Below are 17,878 nucleotides of genomic sequence, written 5' to 3'. Positions count from 1 at the left end.
GTATCGAACATCACCAATACGCATTTCTCAGTCTCTGTAGCAAGACACAGCTAAAATATAGAACAGTATTAAAAACAGGAATTTCAGAGAAATAACAGACCAAAAGATACAGTATTTACTTTGATCATTATTTGAACTTAACATGTCATGAATTTTTCTGTGCAGACATAAGATTGACTGAATCTTCTGGTGTTTTCCATCAGGTTTCATTCATCACATGTGTAATGTTTTCTATTTTTTGTGTTACTTTTTGTCATGGGAAGAGAGATCACACGGATTTCTGTTGAAGCCATAGAGCAGGGGTGTCAAACTCATTTTAGTTCAGGGGCCACATTCAGATCAATTTGATCTGAAGAGGGCCGGACCAGTAAAATAATAACATAATAATATATAAATAATGTCAACTCCAAACTTTCGTCTATGTTTTAGAGCGAAAAAGTAAAATTACATTATGAAAATGTTTGCATCTACAAACTATCCTTTCAAACAATGTGAACTAACTGAAAAAAAAAATGTAATTTTAACAATATTCTGCTTCAGTTTATCATGTACATTATAACTTACAGATCACAGTGGATCTACAGATACACAAAATATTTAGTAACAGGAGGAATATTGTTAAAATTGCACTTCAATGAAGACATTTCAGGTTGTTCATACAGTATTTGTTCAGGTTATTCAGAGTTTTTGCGAAATTATACTGTTTTAGTCTAAATCCATGAAAACATCCACATTTACAAAGAGAAAAATTGGAGATGTGAGTATTTATAGGCTATTAAGAGAGTGAATTAGTCTGAATGTGGAACCTGAACTAAAATGATTGTTAGTATCTTCAGTGTAATTTTTGCAGTTAACAAATTCATCCCAGGGGCCAGACTGGACCCTTTGGCGGGCTGAATTTGGCCCCCAGGCCGCATGTTTAACACCTGTGCCATAGAGTTTATATTTTTTTAACGCTGTGCACAGTGCTTCCCTCTGTTTTTTGGTTGCATTTTAATAAAGAGACTAAGAAAAGGCTGGGCTCATTACAAACATGTCAAAAAACAAAACAAAAACATAGCTAAAGGTGGCCTAAGACTTCTGTGCAATGTTCTATGAAGTGTGGATGTAGCCACCATCACTCAAGAGTTTATTGACCACTGTTTTGAAGCCTCAGTTTTTAACGGTCTGTCAACAAGTGACAAGTGACAAGTGTCACTGTTTGAAGTAGATGGAGATGGTGAAGAATAAAGGATGAACTCATGCATGTATAGTTAGAACTGGATCTAAAATGGCTGCTCTGATCTTATGCCAATTCCTCGAGTGGTGACATACAATACTGTGATCCAAAAAGCTCCTGCATCACAAAAATTATTTTCCCTTTGAAAGATGATGATTAAAGAGGCCGACTGAACACTTACAACTTCCAAAAAACAAATAACTTGAAAAAGGCAGCTATCCTTTTAAAAACATGCATATTTCAAGTTTGCGCTAGTTTGATGAGTTTGGTTGGTGGTTCCACTTATTGCTCGTTCCCAACTCCACCCTCTTATCCATTCTTCTGGATTCTGTTGGGTTTCTGTAGAATTGACTTAGAGTCTGGTTTTGACCAACTCTATATATATAATGTCAAGAGATAACTTTCTTGTGATCTGGCGCTATATAAATAAAATTTGATTGATTGAGTGATTTAATTGGTTTTCCCCTGTAAGTCGCTTTGGAAAAAAGCGTCTGCCAAATGCGTAAACATAAACATAAACATCCAAATATGGACACTTTTGTTCACAAAAAACCAAGACAGAGATGATCAAACATAAAAGTACCAAACTCGAGGCTTCAGAACTGTAGCAAACCACTGGGTGGATGATGCCATCTGGACCGTAGAGAACTACATGGAAGTAACTGGAACCCTTTTCTCTGGATTGGAATCAGCTCATTTGATTGGTTGTTTTTCATCATGCACATATGTGTGTTGTATTTCAGATCATTGAGAGCTTCTACAATGAGACATGGACTGGCAGGTTTTCAGAGTCCATCTCTCAGGCCACCCTAACGGCTCTGTGGTCCCTCTCTGTGGCCATTTTCTCAGTGGGAGGAATGTTCGGCTCGTTCTCTGTCGGGCTCTTTGTCAACCGCTTTGGCAGGTACGACCTCCACACGGACAGACAATCACATTATCCACTGAAATGCAGAACGCACAACAATGGCAGCTTCTTTTCTTCTCTCTGTAGGAAGAACTCCATGCTCGGGGCCAATGTACTGGTCTTCATAGCAGCAGCATTCATGGGTTTTTCCAAGTTAGCTTCATCTTTTGAGATGCTAATCATTGGTCGCTTCATAGTGGGCCTGTACTCCGGCCTCTCTACTGGCTTTGTGCCCATGTATGTTGAAGAAATCTCTCCAACGTCACTCCGCGGTGCATTAGGTACCCTGCATCAGCTCGGCGTAGTTATCGGAATTCTCATGGCACAGGTGAGAGTCTGAGGCCCACACACCTCCACACATTCACAGTTCTATAAACCAGTGATTCTCAACTGGTGGGTCGTGACCCAAAAGTGGGTCGCAAACCTATTTTCAGTGGGTCATGGGCCTTTGTCTGGGCAAAAAATAATGTTAAAGGAGTAATATTTTGCTTTTTTTTTAAATGGAATTATGCATTTTCAAACATTTCCCTGTGGTCTACATAAACTGTAAATGCTCTGCTTGGGTCTGAATTCTTCATTAATTCAACTCCACAGGTCCATCTTCAACCCTATTTCTGAGTAATGACACCAGAAAGGTGATTTTGAGCACTGGCCCTTTAATGTAAATGAGCCACTTCACGCCCCGCCCCCTCCAGGTTACTGGCTGTGCTGCTCTATCCCATTCAGTCACCTATGTTCGTTAATACAACCAACAACTGAACATTTTAGGTAATCGGCTTGAAGTTTAGACATTTTTTCAGTTTTTACTACAACCGCTGCTGCTGATAAACAGTTATGTCGTACTGGAGAAATGTTCATTGGAAGTCTGGACCTTATACGTGCAAATGTTGTGACGTAGCTAGTTATAAAACAACAAATTAAGCAGAAATTGAAAAGGGTTGTTGCAATCCACACCATTTTTGCCGGAATTAATATAAAGATAGCTTTGCAGCACCTGGAGAGTTCAAATTCAAACTTTATGAACTATTAGGGTTCAAATACACAAATAAATGAACCAAAGACTAATAAAAGTGCGTTTAACAAAATATGACCCCTTTAAAAAAATGATTCTGTTCTTGAAGTTGTCTTATATATAGCTAAAAATAAAGACATGGTGTTAAATTTGATGATCCTAGTGGTTTTTCTAATCCAGACATGCAGGTTTTTCATGAATCTGCAGTCTCATTCCAGGTTTTGTAACCGATTGTGTCCACTGGTGTTACATGCAGAACCTGCCCAGTTAAACATATATAAATCGCAAATGATTTTGCAACAGCAATCATTTTTGTGAAACACTCTGCCTTGCATATTTACTTTGATTCCCAAAATGTACCTGTCACAAAAGAAAAAGATATTCGAAAAAATAGTAGCGCGTAATTTTCGTGTCCTTTTGATCATGTTACATGCAGATTTTTGTATAAAAATAATATAAAAATGGGTTTTATCTGAAAAATAGTTTCTTTTTTATCTAAGTAAATATTTATTTTTAAAACAGACCCAAAGTGCTTCCAAACTTGCATCATAACATTAGTTTACATCCGGTTTGAATTTTTAGCCCCCATGTCCTGTTTATAGGACCAGTTTAATAGAAGCACCCACATCCATTTTTGGGTTAGGACTTTTTTTGCCCCTGCTAATAATACTGACAGAAGATATCGGTCAGATTTCCTCATCTCATGTTGTAGGTTATCCAAGTAATTCACAATAAAATCAAATGGTAAGTCCGTTCTTATTATGCTGTTGATTTCCTTTATCACCAACAACCAGCAGGGTTCAATCTTAGCACAAAAAACACAAAAAATGTGAAAGTGCCCTGTCTTCACACAGCCACAGTTCCTCCAACAATGAGCTTTGGTCAGATTCTTACACTGTTTACTTTTGAGAAAACAATGAAAATGACTTAAGATGAAAAAACACTTAGTAGTCTTTGATTTTGTGAGTTTGTTCATGTAGTTCATTTGGATTTCATACTGTAAAAGCCAGAGTACACTCTGTTAAAGTAATGTTTATATATATATTAACGATATTAATTAAATTATTAAGCAATCTGAGTTCTAATTTATTAGGATAAAACACTTAAAATGTAAAAGCCTAAAGTTAGAGTTGATAACTTCCAGTCTGTTGAGATAGAATAGTTTAATAGTCTTTTTGTTATATTAATATGATGTGAGGTTCTGCTCTCTTTGCACACATGCACACACACACACACACACACACACACACACACACACACACACACACACAAATTACAAATGTCTTACACTTTGAGAATATTTCTGAGCCTTGACTTTTACACGTTTTTTTAATGACCTGAACTTTATTAAGTTTTTCTTTTTTAAAATAAAAAAGGGGAAAATAATAATAATGATAACAACAACAACAATAATAATAATAATAATGATAATAATTTAGGCCATAAATGATCTTCATTTCCACACCTTAAGCCAGTTCACTGAAGACGTGGATAATCTCAAACAAGACAAAACATGACATACTACTATTACTATTACTGCTACTACTACCACAATTAATAATAATAATAATAATAATAATAATAATAAAGACGATGCCAACAATACACATATACTTGACTTTTACACTTTTCGTGCAGTAAACATGTTGAACTGGTTCTTTTACTTTCAATCACAGTCTTATTTATGCAAATATCTCTAGAAAATGATGTACCCATTTATGACACCTAGATGAAGAATGAATTCCTAATTGGTGACTGAAAAAAAACTACACAGATAAGTAGTTAATTGTGAAGTGTATACAGTGACTGTTCAATTCTCTAAGTAAATATGAAACTCTATTTTTGGACAGTTTGAAATGTGGACTGTTTGTGTGTATGTGTAGAGTATCCAGCTCCAATGGTATTAAAGTGCTAATGTGCTAAGTACATTGTGATTATGTTAATGTGATTACCCTGACTTACAATAGACATATATAGCTGCATATCTGCAGCATGTAGACAGGGTATAATTTGTGAATCAATCATTGATGAATGTTTTTGAAACATTCATGAAAATGAATCATGAACCACAGTAATATAAACTCTGTTTCCTGTCACATTTAAAGAAAGATTTTAAACTTAAGTGAACAATATTAATTTTTTTTAACTTAACTTTTAACTTTTGATCCTATTTCTTATTAAGACTATATATGCTACAATAGCTAAAAATGACAAAAAAAAAAAAAAAACAGGCAAAGATCACACCTGATCATGCAATGTGAGTACATGTAAGAGTCAGTGTTTCTAAATTTGCAAAAAGTTTCAGATAATCTTAGTTGTCAGGGTAGTCACACTGCTAAGCCGACATCACCTAAAGCACAGGTGTCAAACATGCGGCCCGGGGGCCAAATCCGGCCCGCCAAAGGGTCCAGTCTGGCCCTTGGGATGAATGTGTGAAATGCAAAAATGACACTAAGATATTAACAGTCACTTTAGCTCAGGTTCCACATTCAGACCAATTCAGTCTGAAGTGGATCATAATAACCTATAAATACTCCACCTTTTTCTCTTTGTAAATGTAAATGTTTTCATCTATTTACACTAAAACAAAGTATAATATTGCAAAAAAAATATCTGAATAACCTGAACAAATATGAACAGCCTGAAATGTCTTAAGAGAAGTAAGTGCAATTTTAATAATATTCCACCTGTTACAAAATGTTCTGTGTATTTGTGGATCCACTGTGATCTGTAAGTTATAATCTACATGTGGAAATGATATGATATGGTAGTGAAGCGTAATATTGTTAAAATTACACATTTTTTCCAGTTTGTTCATATTATTCGCATTGTTTGAAAGGATAATTTGTGGATGCAAGCATTTTCATAATGTAATTTTACTCTTTTCACCCTAAAACATAGAGAAAAGTTTGATGTTGACATTATTTATATATCATTATATTATAATTTCACTTCAAGTCAAATTGATCTGAATGTGGCCCCTGAACTAAAATGAGTTTGACACCCCTGACCTAAAGGTTTATGAACTTTTTGTCGACTTTGCTTTTATGCTATTAATAAATCCATCCCCATCTGTTTCATCAGCCCACAAACAAATGTCACAGTCTTTAAAAGGGTTCCTATAAGCCACAGAGATAAATGCAGTAATCAGAGTAATGCCTTAGTCAGACTAATTGCTATAATTAGATTATTGTATCCATGTAAGCTTTAGTTGTAGGGAGTCAAGCTTGGCGCCAAAACAAACGTAATGATGAATCTGCTGGCAGCTCCTGCAGGGATGGACATCATGTTGGCCTCATTCTCTAATAGATGCAGAAAGGTTCTCACTTTACACATGAATTAAATGTGCATACACAATTACTGCGCATTCATAACAGATGCACACATTCCTACAGAGCTGTACAATGAGTTGAAGTGCAGACAAAAAGTGTAGAAAATTCTAAAAAGTATCTTTAGAACCACAAACCACAGCTGTCTCACAGTCCACTCTGGAAAACACTTTTCACCTCTGACATGTTTTGGACCAAATCATTAGTTGAGAAAATAATCAATATATTAACCCTTTCATGCATGACCTATGAGAACCTTAGGCAAGATTTTTTTCTTGAGTATTTTTATTCCCCCTTAGGTATGAAAAAAACAATGTAATTGATTTTTTTTTCACTGAGTTACAAAAATGTCCATGCATTTAATTTTTGAAGTAAAGAAACGTGTGTTTAAAACCCAATATCAGAAAGTACGGAAGAGAATGAGGGCCACTGGAAAAAAAAATACAATAAACTAAGGTCCAATATGTATATCTTATTATTATTATGAGAAAAAAAAGTCAGAATTCTGAGATTAAAGTCAGAATTCGAAGGAAAAGTCAGAATTCTGAGATTAGTCAGAATTCTGAAAAAAAAAAAAAAAAGTCAGAATTCTGAGAAAAATTTCAGAATTCGGAGATTAAAGTCGGAATTCTGAGAAAAAAAAAACAGATTTCTGAGTTTAAAGTCAGAATTCTGGAAAAAAAAAGAGTCAGAATTCTGAGATTAGTCAGAATTCTGGGGAAAAAAAAAAAAAAAGTCGAAATTCGGCATTTAAAGTCAGAATTCTGACTTTCTCTCTCAAAATAATAATTTCACTCTCAGAATAATAATAAAAATATATATATTACACCTTTTGTATTTTCCAGTGGCCCTAATCCTCTTCTGTAAGAAAATGATATGAAAACAATGAAATAAAAACATTTTTAATGCTCCTAATCTGATGTTTTCTCACATTTTAACATATTCTAATGCCAGTTATTACTCATTTCATGGAGGATAACATGCAAAAAAACCCTTTGTGTCTAACAAAAAACAAGTGGTTTACACTCAAACATGTTAGTGCAGATCAGTTTTATCAAGAACACCAAAATGACAGTAATGGTCTGAATGTCAGTGTATTATGGGATGGTGCATGAGCGTCCACTGTGGCTGATATGGAACTAAACCAACAAAACCCATGAATATACAAAAGAACAGCAGGAGAAGTACTGTCCACTGGGGTGACCACTATGCATGAAAGGGTTAATAAACTATGCAAATGTTTTTTTTGTGAATGAGGTCCATTGCCTTTTACACATTGCTGATCCACAGTCTTTTCCATTTGACTAAGATGTGAAATAATGGTAACAAATATTGTCAATGTGTCATTGTATGTGTTGTGTAGATTTTTGGGATTGAGTCGATCCTGGGGAACGCCTCCCTGTGGCCCCTGCTGTTGGGCTTCACTGTGCTCCCGGCGGTGCTGCAGTGCGCTCTGTTGCCCATCTGTCCAGAGAGCCCCCGATACCTCCTCATTAACTGCAATGAAGAGAGCAAAGCCCACAGTGGTGAGACACACAGACATACTCATATGCATCCATTTTAAAGCAAACAGATATTAAAAATCAGTAGAAGACATTAGCAGCAACATGTTCTATCCAAGCCGAATTAACCCTTTAACCCACAGGTGTCAAACATGCAGCCCAGGGACCAGATCTGGCCCACCAAAGGGTCCAGTCCGGCCCTTGGGATGAATTTGTGAAATGTCAAAATTACACTAAGATATTAACAATCCTTTTAGTTCAGGTTCCACATTCAGACCAATTCAACCTCAAGTGGGCAGGACCAGTCAAATACTGTTATAATAACATAGAAATAATGACAACTCCAAATTTTTCTCTTTGTAAATGTAAATATTTTCATGTATTTACACTAAAACAAAGTATAATTTTGGAAAAAATGTGAATAGCCTGAACAAATATGAACATGAAACCTGAACGAGAAATACAATTTTAACAATATTCTGTCTGTTATTAAACGTTTTGTGTGTTCGTGTTGTTTGTAGATCCACTGTGATCTGTAAGTTATAATGTACATGTGTAAATGATAAACTGTGGCAGAATATTATTAAAATTACACTTATTTTTTCAGTTTGCTCATGTTTTTCACATCTTTTGAAAAGATAGTTTGTAGATGTAAACCTTTTCATAATGTAAATTTACTTTTTTCGCTGTAAAAAATAGAGAAAACTTTGGAGTTGACCTTATTTATATATTGTTACGTTATTATTTTACTGGTTCGGCCCACTGCAGATCAAATTTAGCTGAATGTGGCCCCTGAACTAAAATGAGTTTGACACCCCTGCTTTAACCCCTGATGTGTCTGTGCTGAGCGTTCTGAATGTTTGATTTGTTTTGAAATATTCATAAAAATTAAACCATTTGCTCAAAAGGAACAATTTCAAAACATGCTGATAGAATAGACCTTTTTTTGTTCCATAGACATCTGAGCATGCTCAGTGCATCCCCACCACCTGTGTAATGGAAGGTAAAATGCAGAGTAGTGAGTTCGAATCGCTATTAAATAAAGGTTGTTTTTTTTTTACACTGTTTTTCTTGTCGTTTTTTGTTTTTACTGTTGTTTGTACTGTTGTGGTGATTTTCCTTTTTTTTTTTTTTTACTGTGTTTTTACCAAGTTTTGACCATGTCATTGCTTTTTGGAGTTTAACCAGGTGCCAAAAAGCAGCTGGACTGATTTAGAAAAAAAAAGAGTCCCCCCCCCAAAAAAATGTCAGCCCTGCGAGGAACTGGTGACATGTCCAGGGTGTACCCCGCCTTCGCCCATAAGTATCTGGGATAGGCTCCAGCGACCCCTGTGACCCTAGTGAGGATAAAGCTGGTTCAGAAAATGAATGAATGAATGAAGAGCCTCAAAATAAAAATTCCAATACTTGTTCAGTGTGTTCCAGTTCACAGTTCATGTTCAACATCCTAAATCTCTTACTGATGTCCATTCTGAGTGCCTTATTTAGTAAAAACCTGTCAAACTTCAATTCCTCTCTTTGTCTTTTTTCTGTTATTCCACCCTATTTTGACCCTAAAACACACAGTAAAACAAAACCACTGAAGAAAAGGAACACAAGCACATACTCACAGCAGCTTTAATGAACCTGAAACAGACGACAATTCGCAGTAGAACGTTTACCTGAAATAATGTAAAGTAACACAGACAGTCTGACAGAATCATTCTCCTACACTTATTCCTTGAACTACACTTACCTTTTGGATTGTCAGTGTGTTGCGGCTGCCTTTCCTGCTCATTGTGCCATTGAACAAACCGTTGCATATCCCTTTGTATCTGTCTTCCAGTCTTAGTGAAGCTGCGAGGGACAGATGAAGTGAATGAGGACATACAGGAAATGAAAGAGGAAAGCCAGAAGATGATGAGGGAGAAGACGGTGACCATCCCAGAGTTGTTCCGATCTCCCGTCTACCGCCAGCCCATCTTTGTGGCCATCATGCTGCAGCTGTCCCAGCAGCTGTCTGGAATCAACGCAGTGAGTCAACCAGAATCAGAATTTATTTATTTGTCCTTGCACAGCAGTACAACGAGATTAAAAAGCGAAATCTTAAAGTGCGACCACATAAAACAATAAACAGTAACAACAGACAATGCAGTAGCGATAAACAATTTAAGTAAAGTGACAGTGCAAGTGTGTGATGGTGAATAAATAGTAAAAAATAAATAAAGCACCCTTTCATCATACTCACCACTGACATTTGCAATAATAGTAACAATAATAGTCCTAATGATGATAATGATGCTACAACTCCAAATCAGAGAAAGTTGGGACAGTATGAAAAAGTCACATTTAGTAGACATAGTAAAACTTTGACTTACACAGTATGAACACAACATACATGTATTTCATGTTATTTTATGATTTTTGTAGTCAACTTTATTTGATTTGCTAATATGGTACAACATACTTTATTGTTGCCTTGGACAAATTGTCCTTGGGCATAGTATATACTAAAACCAGTGGTACACAAATTAAAACACAGTATAATAAATACAGAACAGAAGCAGTGCCCCATAGGTGGAGAACAAGTATATGGACGGATATCGCACAAGCTACAAATTGCATATTTGTTTGGCCATCTGTATCTATACTATAAAAGCCAAGTTGCCCCGGTGTGTGTGTGTGTGTGTGTGTGTGTGTGTGTGTGTCTGGGGATTCACGCACAATCCAGAAAGAGCTGACTGCTGCTTGTTTACTTGCACTTGTTCATCCCAGAAACAACTAGAAGCACTCGGAGAGCGCAGACCTCCGCCAAGGCTGATCAGTGCCCCCCCCCCCCCCCCCCCCGTGGGTCCCCCACCCCCGATCACCACCAAAATTTAATCATTTCTTCCTCATCCCATTTCCAACAAACCCTGAAAATTTCATCCAAATCTGTCCATAACTTTTTGAGTTATGTTGCACACTAACGGACAGACAAACAAACAAACAAACAAACTAACAAACAGACAAACAAACAAACAAACCCTGGCAAAAACATAACCTCCTTGGCGGAGGTAACAATGGTACATCACTTCTGGCTGACAGTGGCTGCTCCCCATAGCTTCTGCCCCAGCATGTCATTTATGTCATAAAAAGGTCCAATGTGATGCATTTATGGTGATTTTTAACTGAATACACAAAGCACAATTAATGTCCTAAGCATGACCAGTACAGGTACACTGTAAGGCATATCCACATGGGTTACCTGTGGTGCAGCACCACCACAACCTCATACTTAAAGGTGTGGGAGACTTTCGTGATCAATTTTTCATCAAATCTGTAAAACCTCAGTCATAGTACCATGAATCTGTAAGTCCTTCTGTGTTTACTCACCGGAATCTCTTGCATTACAGTGAACAATTTCTTAGTGCCATCCTCCATAAACAAACCATGTGTTTACAAACAGATTCGGGAGGTCACTCGGGCATCTTCGGAGTTTTGTTGCGACGTGCATTGTGTCATCAATTGCTTTTGTAAATACATTTTTTTGGATTGTAAAGAGACTTTGTGGACACCCTGTACTTATATTTCATCACCAGTTGGTGTTTCCAAGTCAAGGCCATGATCAGAGTTTGTTTCTTCCACATGCCTCTGTAGTTCTGAGTGTGGACACATGCCTTTAAGGTGAGCTAAGCGTCTCTTGTGTTCTACCCTCTACCTCAGGTGTTTTACTACTCCACTGGGATCTTTGAGCGGGCAGGTGTGTCACAGCCCGTCTACGCAACAATAGGAGCAGGAGTCGTCAATACCGCCTTCACTGTGGTTTCGGTAAGTCATAATACAGTCATCTCAAGAAAGTACATACAGGTTAGGATGAATATGAGGTACAATGAGAGGATCCAAACCCTGTGCACTTGCAAAAGATGCATCTGTATTGTACACCTACCTCACCTGGGTGTTACGGATCCTTCATTCTAGTGTTGGGCTGTCAGTCAGAGAGGGGTAACAGCAGGTATAGTCAATCGAGGCAGTGGTAAATGCTGTACAATTGCAGGTGTTTTCAAATGAATCTGGTTGCGAATAGAATGATACAATGGATTCAATTCCCTGTTGGAGAATACCATACCATTCCATACCATTCCATACCATACCATACCATACCATACCATACCATACCATACCATACTATACCATACCAATTTTACTTATAAAGCACTTTAAGAACTTTACAGCTGGCCAAAGTGCCGTACACAAAACATAAAACAAGGGATTACATAAGTAAATAAGTAAGTAACTAGAAGCACTCGGAGAGCGCAGACCTCCGCCAAGGCAGATCAGTGGGCCCCTGTGGCCCCCCCACCCCCCATTCCCGATCACCACCAAAATTTAATCATTTGTTCCTTGTGCCAGTATCAGCATTTCCTGAAATTTTCATCCAAATCCGTCCATAACTTTTGAGTTCTCTGGCACACAGACAGACAGACAGACAGACAAACCAATGCCAACAAAAACATAACCTCCTTGGCGGAAGTAAAAACCGTGATAACACAGGGTACAAAGTGGGCTAAGAACAACAAAATGCAACCAACATAAAAACAAAGACAATTAAAATCTGATAAAAACAGCATAAAAAATATTAAAAAAATAGGACCAATGGCCCCAGAGCTTACCGGCACTTCCTATCTCTTATAATGGGTACATTTTTCAAAGTGGCACCAAATCCAGAATCAGATCCAGATCCAAATAATTTCACTAGCTTTTACTGACATCATCATAAAGAAGCTGTATACCAAGTTTGAAGTCAATCGGAATTGTAGTGTTGGAGAAGAAGACGATTGAAATTTTTGTGACGGACGACAGACACCGCTGCCGGAGGCCACATGACGACAGTAGCTTACAGCCTATCGGCCGGTAAGATAAAAAGAAACATCTCACTCATTGATTAAAATCCAATGAGAAAAAGTGTGTTTTTACATGTGATTTAAAAACAGGCAGAGACTGAGCCTGTCGAACATCTGAGGACAACTGGTTCCACAGCTTTGGGGCGACAACAGAAAAGGCACGGTCCCCATGAAGCTGCTTTTTAGTTTTTGGAACCACAAGCTGCAGCTGATCTGCTGACCTGAGAGCACGGGGGGGGGGGGGGGGGGGGGGGCGGGGGGGGGGTGGTGGTGATCAGGTCAGACAGGTAGGAGGACATGGAATCGGTTGGACTGAACATCTCTGATTTTCATACAATTTCATAGTATAGAGCAGGGGTGCCCAATCCTGGTCCTCAAGATCTACTATCCTGCATGTTTTAGATGTATCCCTCTTGAAACATGAATGAGTTGAGCTGTTTTCACCATGAAATCTAAAATTAATTTGCTAAAAGGTGATCGTTAGCCTCATAGCATAACTTCCTCAGACATATTTTTTGGGATATCTGCGTAACGTTACTCTCCTAACACTGCCGATTCATTTTGCATTTTGTGTGTTTCGTTCATCACACTGCTGGACTTTTTTGCTGTGTTTACCTCCATCTTGCTGATGATTCAAACAGAATTATGGGAGATTTCTCATACCCCTCCATTTATAGTGTGGGCCTGAAAATTCTCTGTTTTGAGGGCCAAACAGCTCTCCCTCTCAGCCATTATCCTCTGACCCATCAAGGCTTGGGACAACCCTACCCCTTCATGTGAACGCACAAAACGGAGGGGTAGGGGTAAGGGGTGAATTGGGATTCGGCTTTGGCAATTATGCTACGAGGCTAACAGGATGTATGTCAGAACAGCCAATCCACAACAAAAACAGCATCAAAAAGAGCAAATTCTGGAGCAGGGCAGTTTAGTCCGTCATGTTGTTTCCTGTGTAAAAACAGACTTGTGTTGTTGTGTGTGTTTGTTTCCCTGCAGTTATTCGTGGTGGAGCGTATGGGCAGAAGACCGCTATACCTCATTGGTTTGATGGGAATGGCGGTGTCAGCTGTTTTTCTAACCACTGCGATGGCGCTGTTGGTAAGTCACCAAGAGCTTTTAATCCATTTCTCAGTATCTGACAATTATTTTTTGCTGGATGTCTTTCATTCTCTGATCTCTGTTTCTTCCTCAGGACCAGCTCAGGTGGATGTCGTACGTTAGCATCGCAGCCATCTTCAGCTTTGTAGCCTTCTTTGAAATTGGCCCCGGCCCCATCCCTTGGTTCATTGTGGCTGAGCTCTTCAGCCAGGGGCCCCGACCCTCAGCCATTGCAGTGGCGGGCTTCACAAACTGGTCTGCCAACTTTTTAGTGGGCATGGGCTTCCAGTATGTTGAGGTAAGTCATAAGTTTGGGACCACCGACAGATACAGTAGCAGAGGTGATTTCTCATAGACTGCAAGGGAAGCTCGGCTTCCCCTAAAATTATGAAAATTAAATGGTTAAATATGTTCGGTTGTGTTGACATTTTATTGACTACAAATGTGTTAGAACACATTCGTCTCACAGACAAGTTCATTCAGAATCAGCTTTATCACAAATCAACAGACTGGATGTTGTTCACTTCTCCTCCATTCCCGTTGCGCTGTTTTCTCATTCAATCTCTGCTCAGTGCATTTGCCCGTAGAAGCCTGGCGTCCATGCACTTCAATGGGACTGAGTGGAACAGTGTTTTTTCTTTGCTTGAAAATTGGATGGTAATTGGATAAATGCCACAATGTTGTCCTGCCCCCGGGCGCTTGGCATCTCTGGGGGTGAATGGAGCTGTGGGCGGAGCTTGGCTGGGCTGGATGCTGGGCTTCAACATGCTGATTGGAGGATCAGTCGAAAGGCTGAATCCCGTTTGACCGACAGCTATTTTGAGATCTACTCCTTCACTGACACAGTTCAGTTTAATACCATCGTGCATTCTGCTGTGAAATGGAGAGAGAAACCACTAGGAAATTACTTGTTCATTTCTTGCACTGTAAATAAAACACACTCATTGTACTTCCTTGTTTCAATTTAACATAATTTCAACGTTTTCATGTTTAGTTGGTACGATAAGGTCACTGACCATTTTCTTAAAAAGGATCGGATGGCCGAATTTACGTTTAAATAACTTGACTTTTTTTTTTAATGTAAGCTGACAATGAGCTTCTCCTGTCTGAAAGACGAGCAGCCGCCACTGTACAGCAGGGATAATGTTAATTATCTGGATGCAGTGGTACATGTTAACAACTGAGAAACATTTATTCCTCAAAGATGATGTGTTGGGAGCAGCACACTGGGCGGTGTAAGAATCTAAACAAAATCACCAAAATGTTTATTTATTTATTTATTTAACTTTATTTAATCAGATCCCTTGAGATCAAACTCTCATTTTTGAAGGAATTTCAGTGTTAAAATTTCAGTAAAGTGATGGAAATGATCTCCCATTAATTGTCGATCTTTAATGTGTATTTCATCATGTCAGCCAATAAATGACAGTGAATTAAAATGCAGATATAATATGGCCCTACAAAACATTCTCCAACATAAACCTGACATAAGCACACACATGTAAATCTTAGTTTACTATTGTAAATCAGATGGAACTGATAAGAGGAAAACCATCAGTATCGTTTCTCCTTCTGCTTGTCTCTGTTCATATCATAAAACTATCAATAAATCTGACACTGTTTCAAACCCACCATTGAACATATTGTAACACATATATTCTTTTAAACTGTTTTATGCTTTTACTTTGCTTTAATTCACCTGTTCGACTGTTCCATAATTTAACCCCTGTGATTAAAACACATCCTTTTTACATTTGTTCTGACCTGCATTTTTAAATTCAGTTTTCTCCTTCTCTGTGAACATTTTCTGTATTTTATTTGGAAATAATTTACGTCTTGCTCTAAGTATTAGTTGTGCTGATTTAAACTGAATTAAATCTGGAAATTTTAGAGTTTTTAACTCATAAAGACCCAATGCCGATTTTGTGGTAGCTCCCAAATGAATTTTTTTGCTCTGTTTAAACTTTCTTAAGTAATTTATCACAATTTATTATTATGTTATCCTCTGTATTCTGCAATTTTCACTGTAAAGTATGCATTTTCCTATATTTAATTTCCTATATTTAAGTGAAATGCACATGAAAACTCAGTGTAAGCTCAAAGATTATTACATCAAAACAGAAAAAAACTGAAGAAAAAGTGACTTTTTCAGCAAATATATAAATAACTAAGTGCACAAACAAGCATCTCCATCCACTGTCATTGATCCAACTCCATGGGTTTTACTGGTGAATCGATGTTGTAGAAGATGACGGTGTTTCCACGTTCACTACGGAGCCTCTGAACGTCCAACTGGGTCATATCTGATGACCATGAAAAGATGACAAACTGTATTTTACACCAATTATTTACATGTATTGATGGGATTAGTGGATCAACAGGTATTAAAAAGTTTAGATCAGTAGATGCTTTTGGTGGTTGTTTGGGTCTTTATGGGTAAATCTTAAAAAGTTCATTTGTATGGTCTCTATATCCTGCATTATTCATCAGTCTAATGGCCTTTTTTTTGCTTTACATATTGTTTGTATATTGGTTTAATATGTTTCCCCACATCTCAACACAGTAACGCAAATACAGTAAAACTAATGGACAGTATAACGTATGTAGTGTTTTCTGATTGAGGATATGCCTTGTATTGATAATAACGAACATTGTTTGCCGTCACTTTCCTTATAGCAACTGTGTGGTCCGTACGTCTTCATCATCTTCACTGTGCTGCTGCTGGGCTTCTTCGTCTTCACATACTTCAAAGTGCCAGAGACAAAGGGACGCACCTTTGATGAGATCGCGGCAGGTTTCCGTCAAGCGGCTGGTCATGGCGCTGACAAATACTCCGCTGCTGAAGAGTTCAACACCCTAAGGGGGGACGACCCCGACCTCTGACCTGAGCGCTGCCACATATACTCATAACCAGTACAACAGTAAACCAGAAAACAGAAATACTATACTCCATAGTACTGGCATATTCACTCTGAAGTAATCAGTAGCACATTTTTCTCATTTTTGTAACATACAAATCTATGTTCAGCACTTACCATGTTGGTAACAATGGCACCAAATAGAGGTAGACAATGAACGAACCATAGTTAGGTATGAAATGTGGAAAGAAAAACAGCGAGTGTGTGGAAAGTAAATAGAATTTTTCAAAATACAGTTTTCTGCACAGGAAATTAAACTACAAGGTACAAGTCAAACTATGTGTCTTGATGTTGAGAAAAGGATGTGTGATTGGGAGAGATCAGTTTCTTCAATATCAACAGCTTAAACTAAGAATTAAAGAAACAGTTAACTTAAAGGTGCGGGAGACTTTCGTGACCAATTTTTCATCAAATCTGTAAAACCTCAGTCATAACCTAAGTATCACGAATCTGTAAGTTTTTCTGTGATTACTCACCTGAATCTAAGTAAGTAAGTAAGTAAAGCATTATTTATATAGTACTTTTTAAAACATGTTACAAAGTGCTTCACACAGGGCCAGATTAACACTTCATTGTACCCTGGGCAACAATATTCAAGGGCCCCATCATCACAACCCCAGGATCGCTATAATCTGGCAAAATACAGAATAAGTTCCAGGAATATATGTAAACATACCCTATACTTCAATATCTAACTATCATCAAATGCATTTTGATGTACAAATGTGTAAATGCTCGTAGAACTACAAGTGCACCACTATAGCCTCTTGTCAAGGCCACTCACTTGCATATGATGATATGAAAACAAAACACATTAGCATCAGTATAATCTAAAATTGATCCACTACATTAGAAAGAGAGGGAAGTGTCCTCCATTTTCACAAAAAATAAATAAGAAACCATTTCCAAAGTATCCAGTATTTATTTAAGAACACTTTTTGCCAACACAAATGTATTGAATCGTCAGAAAAAGCCCACAGACAAAACACAAACATAATCTGATACAATCAGATATGAATTTTAAACAAATCCCCTTG

At 37.7% G+C, this 17,878-nt stretch overlaps 1 protein-coding gene across 1 annotated transcript in view; it reads left to right on the top strand.

Moving 5' to 3' along the window:
- The window catches only part of LOC115422714 (solute carrier family 2, facilitated glucose transporter member 1-like), a 33,481-nt gene extending 16,393 nt beyond the window's left edge, over positions 1 to 17,088 (top strand). Inside the window, exons 3-10 of the mRNA XM_030139204.1 lie at positions 1,963 to 2,123; positions 2,211 to 2,451; positions 7,828 to 7,990; positions 9,792 to 9,979; positions 11,651 to 11,755; positions 13,822 to 13,923; positions 14,018 to 14,221; positions 16,600 to 17,088. Of these exons, the coding sequence (XP_029995064.1) occupies positions 1,963 to 2,123; positions 2,211 to 2,451; positions 7,828 to 7,990; positions 9,792 to 9,979; positions 11,651 to 11,755; positions 13,822 to 13,923; positions 14,018 to 14,221; positions 16,600 to 16,806 (1,371 nt within the window). The 3' untranslated portion in view covers positions 16,807 to 17,088. The remainder of the gene's footprint in view (positions 1 to 1,962; positions 2,124 to 2,210; positions 2,452 to 7,827; positions 7,991 to 9,791; positions 9,980 to 11,650; positions 11,756 to 13,821; positions 13,924 to 14,017; positions 14,222 to 16,599) is intronic.
- Positions 17,089 to 17,878: the final 790 nt, after the last annotated feature.

This window comes from Sphaeramia orbicularis, chromosome 7, assembly GCF_902148855.1.
Source record: "Sphaeramia orbicularis chromosome 7, fSphaOr1.1, whole genome shotgun sequence".
NCBI classification, from domain to species: Eukaryota; Metazoa; Chordata; class Actinopteri; order Kurtiformes; family Apogonidae; genus Sphaeramia; species Sphaeramia orbicularis.
The sequence above is the reverse complement of the archived record's forward strand: the minus strand, read 5'-3'. Positions and strand labels throughout refer to the sequence as shown.